Raw genomic sequence first — 17,564 nt, forward strand, 5'->3', positions numbered from 1 at the left:
GTTGGTTATGACCTATAAAGCCCTTCATGGCACCGGACCAGAATATCTGCCGCACGAATCCCAGCGACCAGTTATGTCCCACAGAGTTGGCCTTCTCCGGGTCCCGTCAACTAAACAATGTCGTTTGGCGGGACCCAGGGGAAGAGCCTTCTCTGTGGCGGCCCCGACCCTTTGGAACCAACTCCCCCCAGATATCAAAGTTGCCCCCACCCTCCTAGCCTTTCGTAAGCTCCTTAAAACCCACCTCTGTCGGGGGAATTGATACTTTCCCTCCCCCTAGGGTTATAAAATTTATGCATGTATGTATGATTGCTTTCTAAATTGGGTTTTTAAATTAACTTAAATATTAGATTTGTTTACATTGTATTATTATTGCTGTGAGCCGCCCCGAGTCTGCGGAGAGGGGCGGCATACAAATCTGATTAATAAATAAATAAATAAATAAAATAGCAAGATAAGAGCATTCATCCTACAATATCTACATATGCAACCATTTTATTTTTATTTTATTTATTTGTATCTCACCTTTATTATTTTTTATAAATAAATCAAGTTGGCAAACCTATCCAAAACACCCTTCCTCCTCCTATTTTCCATCGCCACAACAACTCTGTAGAGAAGGTGACTGGACCAAGGTCACGTTTTCATGGCTTTTATGGCTAAAGTTGGACTAGAGCTCATAGTCTCTCACTTGATACTAACCATGAGACCCAACTGACTTAATTATGGTCCCACTACAGATTCAAAATTGCTTTTGAGAAATATATGACATCCCCCCCCCCCCAAAAAAAAATATTCAACCTCTTTTAGAAGGGAAAACAGTGCATCTTATATTCCAAAAATATGGCAATAGCCCTCAGATTGCACAAGCTACTCTTCAAAGTCCTGGTGGAAAAGATAAGATGTTGATTGTTTTGGCCTTTTGCTAAAATGTTCCATAGGCCTGGGGCAGCCCCTGAAAAAAGCCTCTCTTCTGAAAAGGTCTTGTAGTACAGTAAATCTTCTGTTAATTGCAATAATTCTGTGCAGGGTACACAGCTATTTCCAGTCCCACCTTTTGACTGGCATAAAGAAGGCAAAACAGCACTCCAAACATTAGCAGACAGGACCAAGACAATTTTTTATATATGTAATTTCATTACACTCTACTATAGTTAATATTCTCCCATTTAGTGATATTAAAATTTGACAGCAATTTTTAGAAGACTTTTAATCCTCTGGCCATTATGTTATACATCTTTATCATTATATGTTTTTTTAATAAGAGAAACATCTATTGCAACGCAATTCCCTTTCCCTCAAGAATGCTGGAAAATATTTTTGAGGAAACAATTTCACATCATCTGTGATAAACTGATACAGCACCATTAGAATCATATAGGATAAATTTATCTAATGTTATGTTGTCATATAATTATCTGTATGATTTTTAATATTTTTAAAGAAACAATTGTGAATCAAACATTTATAAATTGTGTCAGAAAATTCAGTTCACAGTAATTTCTAATTCCAAACTGCTGTCTTTGTACTCTTTTGCTTCTTCCTTCCTATTCTCCCCATTTTTAATTGAACAACATAAATATTGAACAAGGATTCAAAGAATCCTCTGTGTGTTGTTTTTCTAACCCCGCATGCCTTGTCTAATCCCACGTGCCTTTGAATTGTCTATAGGGTAAAATTTTAGTGGGGACCAAAGATGGAGAAATCCTTGAAGTTGGAGAAAAAAATGGTGCTTCTAATCTTCTAATTGATAGCCACATGGAAGGAGAAATTTGGGGCCTGGCAACTCACCCATCCAAAGATATCTTCATATCTGCTAGTAATGATGGAACTGCAAGGATCTGGGACCTCTGTGATAAAGTAAGACATGCTTGATCCAAAATACAGAATAATTTTTTGATCTTTCAGAATTCTTAGCTGCTGCTATACTTAGCACATTCCCAGAAGAATTTTATGTATGCATACTCAGAATATGTTCATTGTAATTATGCTTAGGATTTCAACTTCAGTATCTATGATACTTCATTGGTTTTTCTGTTTGTGGTAAAATTTATTAAGTGTATAAATCAAAAATAGCTCCTCAATATCTTTTACTGCAGCTAATAATGATTAGTTACATAGTATACGTAAAGATACTTCAAACACATTATAAATACCCTATTAAGCACATGTAATTGAACATTATTAACATTAATGAAATGTCAATTAAAATAGATTTTTTTGTCAACCATGCTTTCAATATTGAGAAAATTGTATGTGCCAATTTTACTTTCAAGGGGAAAGACTTTACATGTACTTTGCAAGTACTTTAAACAGTAAGTAACAACTGTTTGAACCTGGGAGCAAAATGGTTTGCCTACATAGTTGCATTCTGGGCCAACCCTAATAACTACCTTTTCAATGACTCAATCATCTTGAGTTATCAGTGCATTTGCCACATTTCAGAACTCCGGTCTGGATTTATCACTAAAGCTAATAAATACAGTATATGAAACCACTAGACAGTATTTGGAATGAGTATAGAGCGAAGATCCTTTCTGTCTCTGAGATAAATGTAGGAGAACTGAAAGTCTTTGTATTTAATTTCTTTCGCTTCCTTTCTCTCTCTCTTTCTCTCTCTATGTTTGAGAGAGAGGGGGGGAGAGAGAGAAAGAAAGAGAATTCTATGGCAGGTTTTTGTTGTGGCCTGCCTTCAGCAGCCAAATCAGATGAGGAAGAGGCATGAGAGTTAGGGCCAACATTAAGGCAATCTGAGAACTCTGAGGGGGAAGAGGGAATGAAGCTGTCAGAGAGACAGAGGTGGAGTCTGGGCTGTCCATCAGCCCTCAGATGGAGAGTCAACAGCTGTCAGGTTTGGAGATGGCTGATGAGGAAGAGTAGAAACAGTTGGGTCCAGTGCCTGACGCGCAGATGCACAGAAGAGAAGAGCAGTGGAAATATATGGGCCAGTCCTTGGTATGGAAGAGTCACTACTGCTAGCGAAGCCCCACCCTACCTCTGGGGATAAAAGGTAGGGGGCGGAGATGAATAGGTGTGTCAGTCTATTCATTTCCCTGCCAGACCACCATTTATAGCCTACACTTCCGACTCCTGTCTGGAAATGATCAGAATTCTTCTTGGAATGTGCAGCACCTTCTGAACAGTGTGTGTCTCTGTTGAGTGTGTTTGTCTGTGCTGCTGGAAGAAAGCGAGTGCATCTTCAAGGAGTTGCTTTGCAAGTGTGGGAAGAGAGAGAGAGACTCCCAGTGTGTTGAGCCATTTCAGGGGGAAAGGAAGTGAGTGTCACTTTCCACAGGATTTAAGAGACTTCATAACTTGCTGTGAGAAAGCAGCTTCTGGCGCTCCTAATATAATGAATGCTTCATTAACTACAAAGGGCTTGTCGTGTTTGGGAGCTGGGTCAGAACAGTTTTAATTCTTAAAGAAAAGAATACAAATCATAAATAACGTGGGTCACTGTAACCTAATATCATTTCTGTTTTGCAGAAACTTCTGAATAAAGTTAATTTGGGCCATGCTGCAAGATGTGCTGCCTACAGTCCAGATGGCGAGATGGTTGCTATTGGCATGAAAAATGGAGAGTTTATTATTTTGCTTGTCAACAGTCTTAAAGTTTGGGGCAAAAAAAGGGATAGAAAATCTGCCATCCAGGACATCAGGTACTTCAGTAGGCAAAGCAGTGAATGTCAGAAAGAGAGAAAGCAGAAGTGTGTCTATTTATTTCCTTATGGCTGGGGTTTTTGGATACGTGCCATTTGATAATGGCTTCCAGCTTAATGGCTGAAGTGACTGCACTGAGATTACATCAGCAAGAAAGATAACTCACACAGGGAACAAAATCTTAAGAGTGCTTCTCCTCCCCTAGAATTCTAAGCAGTGAGCCAAATTTGTCCAATATGAGCCCAGAGACAAATTGCTCGAGGTGCACAGTCTTAAGAATCTGTCTATAAATGGAGAGAGAGGGGGAAATCTGAGGGGAGGGGGTGGGCTACTGCCCAGACCGGGGGAACACAGTGGGGTAGCAAAAATGGAGCTCCACCCTAGAACACCCCATTTGCACTGAAAGATATTTGAAAGAAAATGCAGGGCATCCTGTATAAGCCACGCACACAGTAAGTAATAAAAATTTTGGTAGCCCTTCACTGTCTGAGGATAATGTAAAAGATGAAAAAAATCCATATCCTATCCTTTGCGATACCAAATCTTGGAACTTCGAAGAAATATGGGGAAAAGTACAAAGCTATGTAGTGTCAGGAGTAGGCAGGAGAAGACTTTTTTAAAAAATCCTCTTACTTCAGTAGCAGAATTTCATAATAAGCATATTTGGGTTGAATAAATGATAGCTCTATACAGATAGAAACATAGAAGACTGACGGCAGAAAAAGACCTCTTGGTCCATCTAGTCTGCCCTTTTACTATTTCCTGTATTTTATCTTAGGATGGATATATGTTTATCCCAGGCATGTTTAAATTCAGTTACTGTGGATTTCCCAACCACGTCTGCTGGAAGTTTGTTCCAAGGATCTACTACTCTTTCAGTAAAATAATATTTTCTCATGTTGCCTTTGATCTTTCCCCCAACTAACTTCAGATTGTGTCCCTTTGTTTTTGTGTTCACTTTCCTGTTAAAAACACTTCCCTCCTGAACCCTATTTAACCCTTTAACATATTTAAATGTTTCGATCATGTCCCCCCTTTTCCTTCTGTCTTCCAGACTATACAGATTGAGTTCATTCAGTCTTTCCTGATACGTTTTATACTTAAGACCTTCCACCATTCTTGTAGCCCGTCTTTGGACCCGTTCAATTTTGTCAATATCTTTTTGTAGGTGAGGTCTCCAGAACTGAACACAGTACTCCAAATGTGGTCTCACCAGCGCTCTATATAAGGGGATCACAATCTCCCTCTTCCTGCTTGTTATACCCCTAGCTATGCAGCCAAGCATCCTACTTGCCTTTCCTACCGCCCGACCACACTGTTCACCCATTTTGAGACTGTCAGAAATCACTACCCCTAAATCCTTCTCTTCTGAAGTTTTTGCTAACACAGAACTGCCAATGCAATACTCAGATTTAGGATTCCTTTTCCCCAAGTGCATTATTTTACATTTGGAAACATTAAACTGCAGTTTCCATTGCTTTGACCATTTATCTAGTAACGCTAAATCATTTACCATATTACAGACCCCTCCAGGAATATCAACCCTATTGCACACTTTAGAGTCATCGGCAAATAGGCAAACCTTCCCTACCAAACCTTCCCCTATGTCACTCACAAACATATTAAAAAGAATAGGACCCAGAACAGACCCTTGTGGCACACCGCTTGTAACCTGACTCTGCTCAGAATACTCGCCATTAACAATAACTCTCTGATGTCTATGCTTCAGCCAGCTTGAAATCCACTGAACTATCCAGGGATTAAGTCCAATCTTCACTAATTTATCTATCAGCTCTTTATGTGGAACCGTATCAAAGGCTTTGCTGAAGTCCAGATAGGCAATATCCACGGCACCACCTTGATCCAACACCTTTGTGACATAGTCAAAGAACTCAATGAGATTAGTCTGACACGATTTGCCTTCAGTAAAGCCATGCTGATTTGGGTCCAATAAGTTATTGTTTTTTAGATGCTGATTTATCCTCTTTTTGAGTAGAGTCTCCATCATTTTAACTACAACTGATGTCAAGCTAACTGGCCTGTAGTTACCAGCTTCTTCTCTACTGCCCTTCTTGTGGATAGGCACAACACTGGCCATTCTCCAATCCTCAGGAACATCTCCTGTTAACAGGGATTTGTTAAACAAATCAGTCAGGGGGGTAGCAATGATAGATCTGAGTTCTTTAAGAACTCTGGGGTGGATGCCATCTGGACCCATTGCCTTATTTATCTTTAATCTTTCAAGTTCTTCTAAGACATCGGCTTCTAAGATCACTGGAGCTGAATCCGTACAGCTGGAAGCAATGCTATATCCCTCTATAGTATTATTATTATTTTGTAAGGTGTCTTTTGAGAAAACTGAACAGAAGTAGCTATTGAAATGGTCAGCGATCTCCTTATTCCCATCAATGTATGTATTATTCCCGGTACTAAGCTTTGTGATGCTGCAGTTTTTCTTCTTCCTATCACTAATATATCTGAAGAAGGTTTTATCCCCCTTCTTTACAGATTTTGCTATTTCTTCCTCTTTTGAGGCTTTAGCAGCATATATTATGTTTCGCCTCCTTCTGTCTCATTTTATACACCTCTCTATCAGCTATACTTCCAGACTCTTTATACCTCCTATAGGCAGCCTTTTTTTCATTGACTATAGCCCTTACATCATTGCTAAACCATAGCGGTTTCTTCTTCCTTTTACCTTTAGTTACTTGCTTTACATAAAGTCTTGTGGCTTTTAAGATGGCCTTTTTTAATACAGTCCACTGGGTGCTTGCTCCTGCCATTTTATCCCTCCCCTTTAATTCATTATTTAAATATTCCCCCATTGCATTAAAATTTGCTTTTCTGAAATCCAATACTTTGGTTGCAGTATAGGATTGCTCACCATCAGTTTTTACATCAAACCACAAACATAGATGGTCACTGCAACCTAAATTTTCTCCCACCTTGACCTCTGAAACCCGATTCCCATTGGTAAAAACTAAATCTAGAATATTCTCCCCTCTAGTTGGTGTCTTAACTAGCTGTGCCATAGCTGCTCCTGTAAAGGCCTCTACTATATTCTTACTTTTGCATGTAAGGGCACTGGGGATATTCCAGTCAACATCAGGCATGTTGAAATCACCCATAACCACAATATCTCCCTTTACTGCCATTAGGGTAATCTCATCCACCATCTTGTTGTCATGTGCCTCAGATTGCCCTGGAGGCCTATAGATCACCCCAATTCTAATGACAGAACCGTCTTTATTTTGCATGCAAATCCAGAGGGTCTCCAGATCTTTACATGTATTTTGAATTAGTATTGTTTTTAGACTTTCTTTAACATAAATGGCTACTCCACCTCCCCTTCTCTCTATTCTATCCTTCCTATACAGTGTATATCCTGGTATGGATATTTCCCATTCATTAGAATCCCTAAACCATGTCTCAGTTATGGCAACCAGATCCAAATTATCTCTAGATATTATGGCCATTAACTCACAGAGCTTGTTGCTCAAGCTTCGAGCATTTGTGTACATTACCCGAAGAACATTATTTTCATTATTAGTTTGCCCCTTATCATCAGCAACTACATCTATTTTATTTACAGCTCCCTTTTCATAAGCTTCCAGAAACTGATTTATCCTCATTGGTCGGGGACAGAAATCCTCCACATCTGGTACATCTCTGTCCCCTTTACCTAGTTTAAATGCCTGTCCAAAAAAGTTCTGAATTCCTCACCGAGCACCTGGGCACCTCTGTATGATGGATGCAAACCATCCCTCTTAAACAACTCCCTATTAGACCACCTATTGACATCATGACTTACATAACCAAAACCTTCAGCTTTACACCACTGCCTTAACCACACATTAAACTCTCTGATACAACTTGTTTTACCCTCCTGGCCACAAACCGGTAACACCTCTGAGAAAGTCACTGAATCAGTTATTTTACCCAGCTCCACACTTAGACATTGAAAATCTCTTTTTACTACATTAACATTTCTCTGGGACAAATCGTTTGTGCCAAGATGCACCACCACATCAACGTTATTATCTTTACTCACAGCCTTGATAATGTTTGTAATCCGCCTCCTATCCCTGTGGGCAGTGGCTCCTGGAAGACACCTCATCACCTTCACTACATCCTTCCTCTGTCCCAAATCAACACCTCTGACAATCAAGTCACCCACAAGAACATGTGTCCTCTCTTTATTTCTACTAACTGGACTTGGTATGGTGACACTATGCTCCTCATTTACAACAACTTCTCCTTTGAACATTCCCTCATTCTCCGCCTGAGGGGCCTTGCTAATATCTACAACATCCCTACTATTTAAAAGGTATTATAATAGAAACATAGAAACATAGAAGACTGACGGCAAAAAAAGACCTCATGGTCCATCTAGTCCAGCGTTTCCCAACCGGTGTGCCGAGACACAGTCAGGTGTGCCGCCAAGCTCCTAGGGAAGCTCCAGCTGGGCGGGGCACTGCCGGTGCCTCCGAGCTCCCACTCGCAGCTGTCCCCCGGTTCCTGCCCGTTGCCGTGGTTTCTGGCGCTCTCCTGCTTGGCCCCAAAGAAGGAAGGCGGGAAAAAGGAGAGCTTGATTCTTCGCGCCTCCTTTTTCCTGCCTTCCTTCTTTGGGGCCCAGCAGGAGAGCGCCAGAAACCGCGGCATCAGGCAGGAGCCGGGGGACAGCCTTGGTAGTGGGAGTGGGAGCTCGGAGTGGGAGCTCGAGAGCTCGGAGTGGGAGTGGGAGCTCGGAGGCACCGGCAGCGCCCCGCCCAGCTGGAGTTTCCTGGCGTCGGCGGCAAGTGTCCTTTGGGCCCGGCGGGAGGGCACTGGTGGTGGGAGCGGGAGCGTGCCGGCTGCAGCGGCCCCAGGCAGTCGCGGGGATATGGGGGCGTCGAGAGGGAGCATCAGCGCCACCCCTCTACGAGCAGCAAGAGCCTCAGCGACGGGGCACGCCGTTTGCCTTTCGGCTCCGTCGCTGAGGCTTTTGCTGCTCGTGGAGGGGAAGGCGCCAATGCCCAAAGCCTCAGCGACGTTTGGCTGCCGGGGGGGTGGAGAGGAGAAAATCCTCCCCCCCTCCAGGAGCAGCAAAAGCCTAAGTGACGGATCGCGCCGTTTGCCTTTCGGCTCCGTCGCTGAGGCTTTTGCTGCTCGTGGAGGGGGGTTGGCGGTGCCGATGCCAAATGCTTTCCCTCCGCGGTGGGGGGTGGAGGGCAGGCGCAGTCAGCCACAGGAGACAAAGAGGGAATGAGAGAAAGGAAAGAGACAGAAAGGGAGGGAGAGAAAGAACAAGTGAGAGATAGAAAGGATAGGGAGAAAGGGAATGAGAGAAAGGAAAGAGAGAGAAAGGGAGGGAGAGAAGGAATGAGGGAAAAAGGGAGGAAGAGAGAGAAATGAGAAACATGAGAGAGAAAAGGGGGAAAGACAGGAGAAGTACCCAGAAATGAGACAGTGGTATAAATTTCAGGAGGGATGATTGATGATTGACTGTACAGGTATTTATAAGGGGATGTTACATGGGATTGTATATATGAGGGGGTTATGTATGTATGTATGTATGTATGTATGTATGTATGTATGTATGTATGTATTTATTTATTTATTTATTTATTTATTTATTTATTTATTTATTAGATTTGTGTCATTTTGGTTGGTGGTGTGCCCCAGAATTTTGTAAATGTAAAAAATGTGCCGCGGCTCAAAAAAGGTTGAAAATCACTGATCTAGTCTGCCCTTATACTATTTCCTATATTTTATCTTACAATGGATATATGTTTATCCCAGGCATGTTTAAATTCAGTTACTGTGGATTTACCAACCACGTCTGCTGGAAGTTTGTTCCAAGGATCTACTACTCTTTCAGTAAAATAATATTTTCTCATGTTGCCTTTGATCTTTCCCCCAACTAACTTCAGATTGTGTCCCCTTGTTCTTGTGTTCACTTTCCTATTAAAAACACTTCCCTCCTGAACCCTATTTAACCCTTTAACATATTTAAATTATAATTATATTCAGATGCTTCCCATATATCCTGCCTATGGATAAAAACATTCGACTTTGTATCATCTCTATAGCCCCTTGATAGTTCCACAAGCTTATGTGAAGTTTTCTGTCCTGGCTGGAACAGCAGTGGTGGGAAAGCCTGCATTGGAGCAGAGACAACACTATTTTTTGCTTGCCGAAGGTTGCCCTGTTTTTGATTATTTCTTTTTAGCAAAGACTATTATGGGCTTATGGATGGAAAGACAAGATTAGATTCTGCAGTCTATGAGAGGGCAGGACAGAGTAACAGGAAAAACAGTAAAACAATTGAATTGCCATGATTTAGCGGTGCAATCTTGGGGAGCTCCAAGAAGATACAAAACTGAAAGTCCAGCTCCATTGGCTCTGACTGTTCACGCATCATGAACTACTAACCAGAATGGGACAAGTAGAGTGTGGCCTTTTCTTTCCAGGCACACAGAAATACTCTTTGACTCATCTACTACTAAAAAATTCAGAACCATGCATAATATGTTTTTAGAATGAACATACAACTATGGCTCATTTCATGTAGTGATCAACAATTACCAGGTCATCTGAAGGAGTATTTTCTTTGGTGTGTACCTAGATCCATGATGGCGAACCTATGGCGTGCATGGCACAGGTGGCATATGGAGCCATATTGGAGGGCACACAAGACATTGCCATGTTTCAGCTTCAGCGTGCATGCGTGAGCTGGCCAGTTGATTTTCAGCCTTGGGAAAGGCCGTTTCGTCCTCTGGATGCTTCAGGGAAGCTTCCCTGAAGCCCCAGAGGCAAAAAAAATCCCCAACGGACAAATCGGAAGTTTGGAAAAATGCACTTCCGGTTTGCCATTGTGCTGTTTTCTGCACTCTGGAACCTCAGGATGCTTCCTTGAACCCTCTGGAGTGCAAAAAACAATGCAATGGAAAACCGGAAGTGCATTTCCCCAAAATTCCAGTTTACCCATTTGTGTATTTTTTTCATCTACCAAGGCTTCAGAAAGGCCTATGCGCATGCATAGGGCAGCGCAGGGGGTGCGCATGCATGGGGGGAGAGAAGGGGTGTGGGCACATGCACGCATGCTAGCACATTCACACACACCCTTTTGGCATGCGAACCAAAAACGGTTCACCATCACTGATATAGATAGAACTTAAGATCACTGAAAGAGGCCCTCCTCCACCTTCTTCACCACATGAGATGAGATACACACTGGAGTATTCTCTATGCTGGTACCTCAGGAGCCACCCCACGTCCTCGGAGTGGGGTGGATACAAATCCAATAAATAATAATAATTTATGGAATGACTTTCCCTTGAGGCTTACACCCATTAGCACCATCATTTTGAAACTAAATGAAACCCTTTCTATTTTTCCAAAATTATTGACTTTTAATTGTATTTTAATTCTTATGTTTGGAATGACCACTCTGCTACTAATTTATATGTTTTTAAATTATATTTTATATGATTTTATCATATATTTATTTATTTATTGTTAGAGTTAAAAGGGACCATCAAGTTCAACCCCCTGCCCAAGCAGGAACCCTATAGCACACCAGTCAAGTGGCAGTTCAATCTTCTCTTAAATATATGACTTTAGCCAAGTTGTATTTTAATGAAGGAACTTTGGCTAGTGGACAATTTATTTTTTTTAAATATCATTGTCATCTCATAAACCTCTAGAACCTTCTTTTTCTTTTCTCTTTTCTAGAATCAGCCCTGATAATCGGTTTTTGGCAGTGGGTTCACAAGAACATACTGTAGATTTCTATGATCTCACACAAGGCACAACCTTGAATCGAATCGGCTATTGCAAAGACATCCCAAGTTTTGTCATTCAAATGGATTTTTCAGCAGATAGCAGATACATCCAGGTAAAATTCTTCCTTTCAGTAAACAGACAGCCTTCCTGATTCAGACAAGAATTCATGCCTCAGGTCAAGAAGAGCAGGAGGTGTGCATCTTAAATACGTAGAACTTTCCTATTCCTCCTTTATGATACTGATATTCCAGAATAGTAAGCATCAGGAAGGAAGCCCTGACAGAGACAGAAATGAACTTAAAATTTGAGTATAAAGAGCCAGAACTATTAGTTTTAGATTGAGTTTTTAAAATGTCAAATGAGACAAATTTACAGGCTCTGGTTTGATGGAAGTATGGGAAGTAGTTTCATAAATTAACCATTCATATTCCAAAATTTGTCGGATTTACCGTATTTCTAAGAGTATAAGATGCACCTCCACCTCCCCCCCAAAAGAGGGTGGAAATGAGTGCAGCCATTTTTGTTGTCCTGCAGCCCTGCCCCCACATCCGATTTTTGGACAGAGGGTCTGGGAAGCTTGCAGGGAGCTCCTGGGTGCTGGGGAATGTCAAAAACAGGTCATTTTTTTCCCGTTATTTCACAAAAATTGGGTAGACAGAAGGTCTGGGAAGTCTGCAGGGAGCTTCTGGGTGGTATGAATGCTCACACTGTTCAGTTAAAAATTGCAACCTTTTATATAATAAAATATAATGCAAGGAAAATGCAAAATTGTCATCCTGGAATGATTTTGGAAGAACTATATATATTACCATTGTCCATATAATCATTTTGATTCATTTCCTTCCTTAGGTATCAACTGGTGCCTACAAACGGCAAGTCCATGAGGTGCCACTAGGAAAGCAAGTGACAGATACAGCATTTATTGGAAAGATCACCTGGGCTACCTGGACAAGGTGATGTAGCAAAAAATGCTAAGCAAGGAGCATAAACCTACACCATCAAATCAGAATTGCTTAGGCCATTGTCTGATTGTCTGCTTCATGTTGGAATCCAAATGAATCCATTCCTGACAGATGGTTGTCTATCCTCCACTAGAACACATCCCTTAAAGGGGAAACTGCCACCTCTTCAGAGATGAAAAAAAGTCAAAAATCCATGACAAGAATGCAGGTTAATGAGCAGATAGTGAGAGACTAATCCACTTAGAATAGCGGCCCTTAGAAAATGCCTCTCTCCTCTTTTGAATTTTAACATTCCACTCCATTCTTTCAACAGCACCAAGTATGTTATACTTTTTTACATACCCTATACTCCCAAAAACATTTTACTGTCATGTGTCATTAATTAAGTTACTTTTTCTCCTTTGGAGCAGCATCCTTGGTGATGAAGTCATTGGTATTTGGCCCCGGAACGCAGATAAGGCAGATGTCAACTGTGCCTGTGTGACTCATGCTGGCTTGAACATTGTCTCTGGAGATGACTTTGGGCTAGTCAAACTCTTTGATTTTCCATGTACTGAAAAATTTGTAAGTGAGCTTGTTTTACCTTTTTGGTATATGTTTGTCAGGATACCTTGATAAAAGTTTGGTTGATCGGTAGCTTTGATCAGCCTGTATCTTCTGGTGGCAAGGAAATAAGGCTGGCTATTTGTGAGTGAAGCAACCTTGTATTCAGTACCAGAAATTGTTTATTTGTCTTGACAGGCCAAACATAAGCGTTACTTTGGTCATTCTGCACATGTTACCAACATACGCTTTTCTCATGATGACACGTATGTTATCAGCACAGGAGGAGATGATTGCAGGTAAGATTTTGCATTGTGTAACATTTAGTGGGTTAATAGCAATAGCAATAATACTTAGACTTATATACTGCTTCAGTACTTTTACAATCCTCTCTAAGTGGTTTACAAAGTCAGCATATTGCCCCTAACAATTTTGATCCTCATTTTACCCACCACAGAAGGATGGAAGGCTGAGTCAACCTTGAGCCAGTGAGATTTGAACTGCCAAACAGCAGCTAGCAGTCTGATGTACTTGGAGATTTTGAGTTGAAATGGGAGAAAGCCAAGCTCTGGTTCACCCTCATCTGAATCTAACTGAGAAACCTTGATAAGATCATCATATGACATTCTCCTGAGGGCTGTCATGATGCTGAGTTCAGTAAAGGGAGTCCTCAACTTACAACACTTCATTTAGTGATCGTTCAAAGTTGCAGTGGTCTTAAGTCTTAAGTCGAGGACTACCTCTAATAACCTGAATTCCTTGAGGGAAAAGGGCAGAACTAAAATGTAGTCAAAAAAAGATGTGCAGATTTTTTTTATCTTTTGCTGTGAAAAATTTGAATCTTTTTTCTCTAAACAAGTTTAAGAAAATCACCATAGAACCTTTCTGCGTTAATGGGTTGCAGAGAAGAAATTGTGAAATGGCAAAAAATAAGTGAGAGGCATGTTTTTTATCCAAGCAAAGTGAATAGAATATATGCACTGCACCCCAAAATTAAAGAATTGGGGCTCACTTGAATCAAGGACCCTGTTATATATATAATAATCCATGGGGGTGTATAGTCCCTGTGCTTGTTTTGGCAGAGGATAGTTAGTTTTTCATCTGTTCAGGGATACGAGTGATCTATACAGAATAGAATGTTGCGCTCACCATAGCATGTAAACCCAAATAAATTATAAATATCCTCTCTTCCATCACTTTCTATAAAATGGTAGTTTAATCTGGTTCATTACAGGGGATCTCCACATCAAGTATATATAAAACCCAAGCAATTAATCTCATCTAACTCCAATAGAAAATCTCCATGTACTTCATGTATTTCAGTTTCTCTAGCTGTCCCTTTTATTAAGCTGCAATAGATGCTCAAAAGTTCACTGTAAGGAATTCTGTTTAGTGCAGGCACACACGTTTGACATTATCATATTATGGTCTTTGTAAAAACGGTGTATGACAGTGGTGGGAAATTAATTCTTGTTAGTTGGTATTTCTTGCTTGAAATGTGGTGGGATATGGGGCTGGATGGGTGGAGAACAAGCTTGCAGTACAATTTTAGCCACATCGGTTGTTTATTTGTAATAATATGTTATTTTTTCTTCTTCAGTGTATTTGTATGGCGATGTCTTTAAAGGTCACAACTCTCCAGGATCATTCTTGCCACCACTGCCATTTGAGTGCCAAACAGTAAATGCATGGAAACCGTTCAAGATCTCAGCATGGCTGGGATTACAAACTGTTTATTTATTTATTAAAGACACAGTTAGACTATGTAATACATCCCCAAATATATGCAAAATCAAATCAAATATTACCTAATTTAGTATGGACTTTAAATTAATTATTCTAATACATACTAAAATCTGTCTTGCCAAATTAAATATTCAGGAATACAATGCCAAGGCCAGGGTCTCAAACTCAAATTGTCACAAGTGCCATGTGAGTCTTAGCCTAACGGCCACAAGACTGAAACCTTTCTGTACATGAATTAAGTCCAAAATGAAAAGTATCAGGTCATGTAACATAACATATTGTGCTCTTAAATCAAGCTTTATTACAAAGCAAAGCAGCCATTTTGGCCATTTGGCTGGCAGCATTTTCCATTAACTATAACATCAATATCTGGTTTTAGTCCCATCCTACTATAAGCTTTTAAAGGTTTCCCCTCCCCAGTCATGACTGACTCATAGGGGTGGTGCTCATCTCCGATTCTTAGCTGGAGCCTGCATTATCTGAGACACTTTCATCATCATGTGGCCAGCATGAAAATACGGAACACAGTAACCTTTGTGCTGAAGCAGGACTTATTTCTCTATTTTATCTACTCTCATTTGCATGCTTTCAAACAGCTAGGTTGGCAGGAGTTGGAGTGAGTATGGGAGCTCATCCCATTGTGCATGCTTGGGTCTCAAACCCAGGTTGTTGACTTTCCAGCTGACAAGCCAGTGTCTTAACTGCTAAGCCATCATGCCCCTCCAGTCCCATTAGCCAAAATCCTGCTTTTTTTCCTTATTGAACAGGCTTCACTTTCAGAATTTTCTTTATTCACTTTTGTCCTCCTGCCTGTTATCTCTAGCCAAGCTCTCCTCCATTTGTTGGCTGATGCCTTGTTTGGCATAGGGATGCTCACAGCAAGACAGCCGGGCCAGGCCAGGCCCCCTTCTCCAAGTTCTGCCGCAGCACCATGTCTGGGGCTCTGCTTGGAGCTCTCAGGGCATGTGTTCTTAGACAGGGTGCTGCCAGTGCAATAGGCATTGGAGCATTGGATCGCACGGCCCAACCAATCTGGCTGAGCTGTTCCCAAGAGAACTATAAGATTGATTTGAAATTAGTCACTTTGGTGCCTGCATGTAGAGATATCTGTACATAGGTTCCCGACCTCAGTGGCCACAAGGTTCTTAAGTAATGGACCATACCAAATTATTACAAGGGCCATAAATGTAGGGCCCCTGCTGTAGAAATAAGGCTTCAGCGGTCTATTTAAAAAATGAAATACTTCAATATGAAAATAGTGAAGGCAAGCTTCCTTATTTCTTAAACGTGTTCCATCATTCTTAAAAGCATATTATGAACTGGATACATTAAGATAAAAGCAGGGTTTGGTTTGTGGCTGATTTTATTCAAATATGAACTAATTAGCAATGCTTTCTCCCATCTTCCATTAAGTGTATTAGATGAAATTCTTTTTTGCCATTTTTCTACAAAGTGCCTTTTGAAACCTTTTCAGATACTGCAGGATATAACAGTCTTCTGCCATTGCCTATTTTCTGCTCATGGTGCTAAAATCTACAAACTGACGAGGGCTGGCGAAGTCACTTTCCCCCCTAAATGCCACCATGTTTATTTTTATTTATTTATTTAGACCAAATTTCAGCCTCCTCACTTAATATCAACAGCAAAGTGTAAAAGTACAAGGCAGAAACTAAAAATAATGGTCAATCACTTTGACACTACATTTGGAAATTAGGACTTCAGAGAAGTGGTAGAATGAAATGTAAAACGAATAAACACCCTTCCTTTCCTTCCCATTTGAGGTACATTTTTCAATACCTTTTATCCAGCCAAGCAATAGCCAAGATGGCATTTTAACTTCAAGGGGGGGAAAGTTCCCTTTCCTTCATGAAGTGGTTTAAGGGCATTTGTTTAACTTACAGGCCAGTGATAAATTGGCAATCGTACACATTTGTGTGGTAGGGGACCATTTAACTGTAGAATTTGAAGAGCGTATTGCAATTACTGAAGCCTGCAGCTTTTCAGTGGATGATCAGGATGACAATACTTTTTCCTTCAATATAATAGGTGACATGCTTCACACTTGAATGCAACTTCTGATAGTCAAAGGCAGGAATGTACTGTTGAGATTATATCCTGCTTGTGGGCTTCCCAAGGCCATGGGAAATAAGATTGCTGGACTAAGGTGGCTTTTGATCTTGTCCAGCACAACTCTTACTTTCTATAAATCATGCAGTGAAACAATCCTAGATTCTTTGTAGCATTAGTTTATTTCACAATGGGTAGTGAGAAGGAAAAAAATGGGAAATGTCAGTCTGAATTCACGATTAGAGGAATCAGGTTGAAGATATTAAAAGGTCATTTTAAAAGGAACAAATTCCTTTTAGAGTTGATGAAAGAAAAACGGGAAAGGGGGGTATGTTTCTGATATAATAATGTATACAACACAAGTGCTTTTGTAAATTTAATGGACTGCTGTGTGTGTGTTATTTGATTAATGCAATATGTTAATGCCTTATACTCCTTTATTTCATACACATGTCCTATGCAGTCTTATTCCTTTATTGTTCATAAGAAAAAGTTCCCCGTTTTAGCCAATATAACCATATCCATCTGGTGATGTCAGGTGGTCACCTTGTTTGCCTCTGTTGTAATACTGGCCTTTCATATGGAGTGCACCTTGAATCTGTAACTGAATGAGCTGCTGTATAGTCAAATTGTGAAGAAAATTGAAGATGAATAATATATTTGTGTGTGGAAGAAATCTTGTTTATATCATTTAGAACTTTATGCTTAATTTAATGCTGTATTATAATGTAAATTTAAATAGTACTGCATGAATTTATTTTTGAAATGATTCAGTAAAAATTTTATTTGAAAACTGATGCCAGATTTTCTTCAGTAATG

General features: G+C 40.5%; 1 protein-coding gene across 3 annotated transcripts in view; it reads left to right on the plus strand.

The window, feature by feature from the left end:
* EML6 (EMAP like 6) overlaps nucleotides 1–17,542 on the plus strand; it is a 123,822-nt gene extending 106,280 nt beyond the window's left edge. For all 3 annotated transcript variants that reach the window (XM_070734772.1, XM_070734771.1, XM_070734773.1), the window contains 7 exons: nucleotides 1,672–1,860; nucleotides 3,487–3,659; nucleotides 11,377–11,539; nucleotides 12,277–12,380; nucleotides 12,800–12,953; nucleotides 13,131–13,231; nucleotides 14,533–17,542. In XM_070734772.1, the coding sequence (XP_070590873.1) occupies nucleotides 1,672–1,860; nucleotides 3,487–3,659; nucleotides 11,377–11,539; nucleotides 12,277–12,380; nucleotides 12,800–12,953; nucleotides 13,131–13,231; nucleotides 14,533–14,557 (909 nt within the window). In that variant the 3' untranslated portion in view covers nucleotides 14,558–17,542. The remainder of the gene's footprint in view (nucleotides 1–1,671; nucleotides 1,861–3,486; nucleotides 3,660–11,376; nucleotides 11,540–12,276; nucleotides 12,381–12,799; nucleotides 12,954–13,130; nucleotides 13,232–14,532) is intronic.
* The last annotated feature ends 22 nt before the right edge of the window (nucleotides 17,543–17,564 follow it).

The sequence above is a fragment of the Erythrolamprus reginae genome, chromosome 1, assembly GCF_031021105.1.
Source record: "Erythrolamprus reginae isolate rEryReg1 chromosome 1, rEryReg1.hap1, whole genome shotgun sequence".
In the NCBI taxonomy this organism is placed as follows: Eukaryota; Metazoa; Chordata; class Lepidosauria; order Squamata; family Dipsadidae; genus Erythrolamprus; species Erythrolamprus reginae.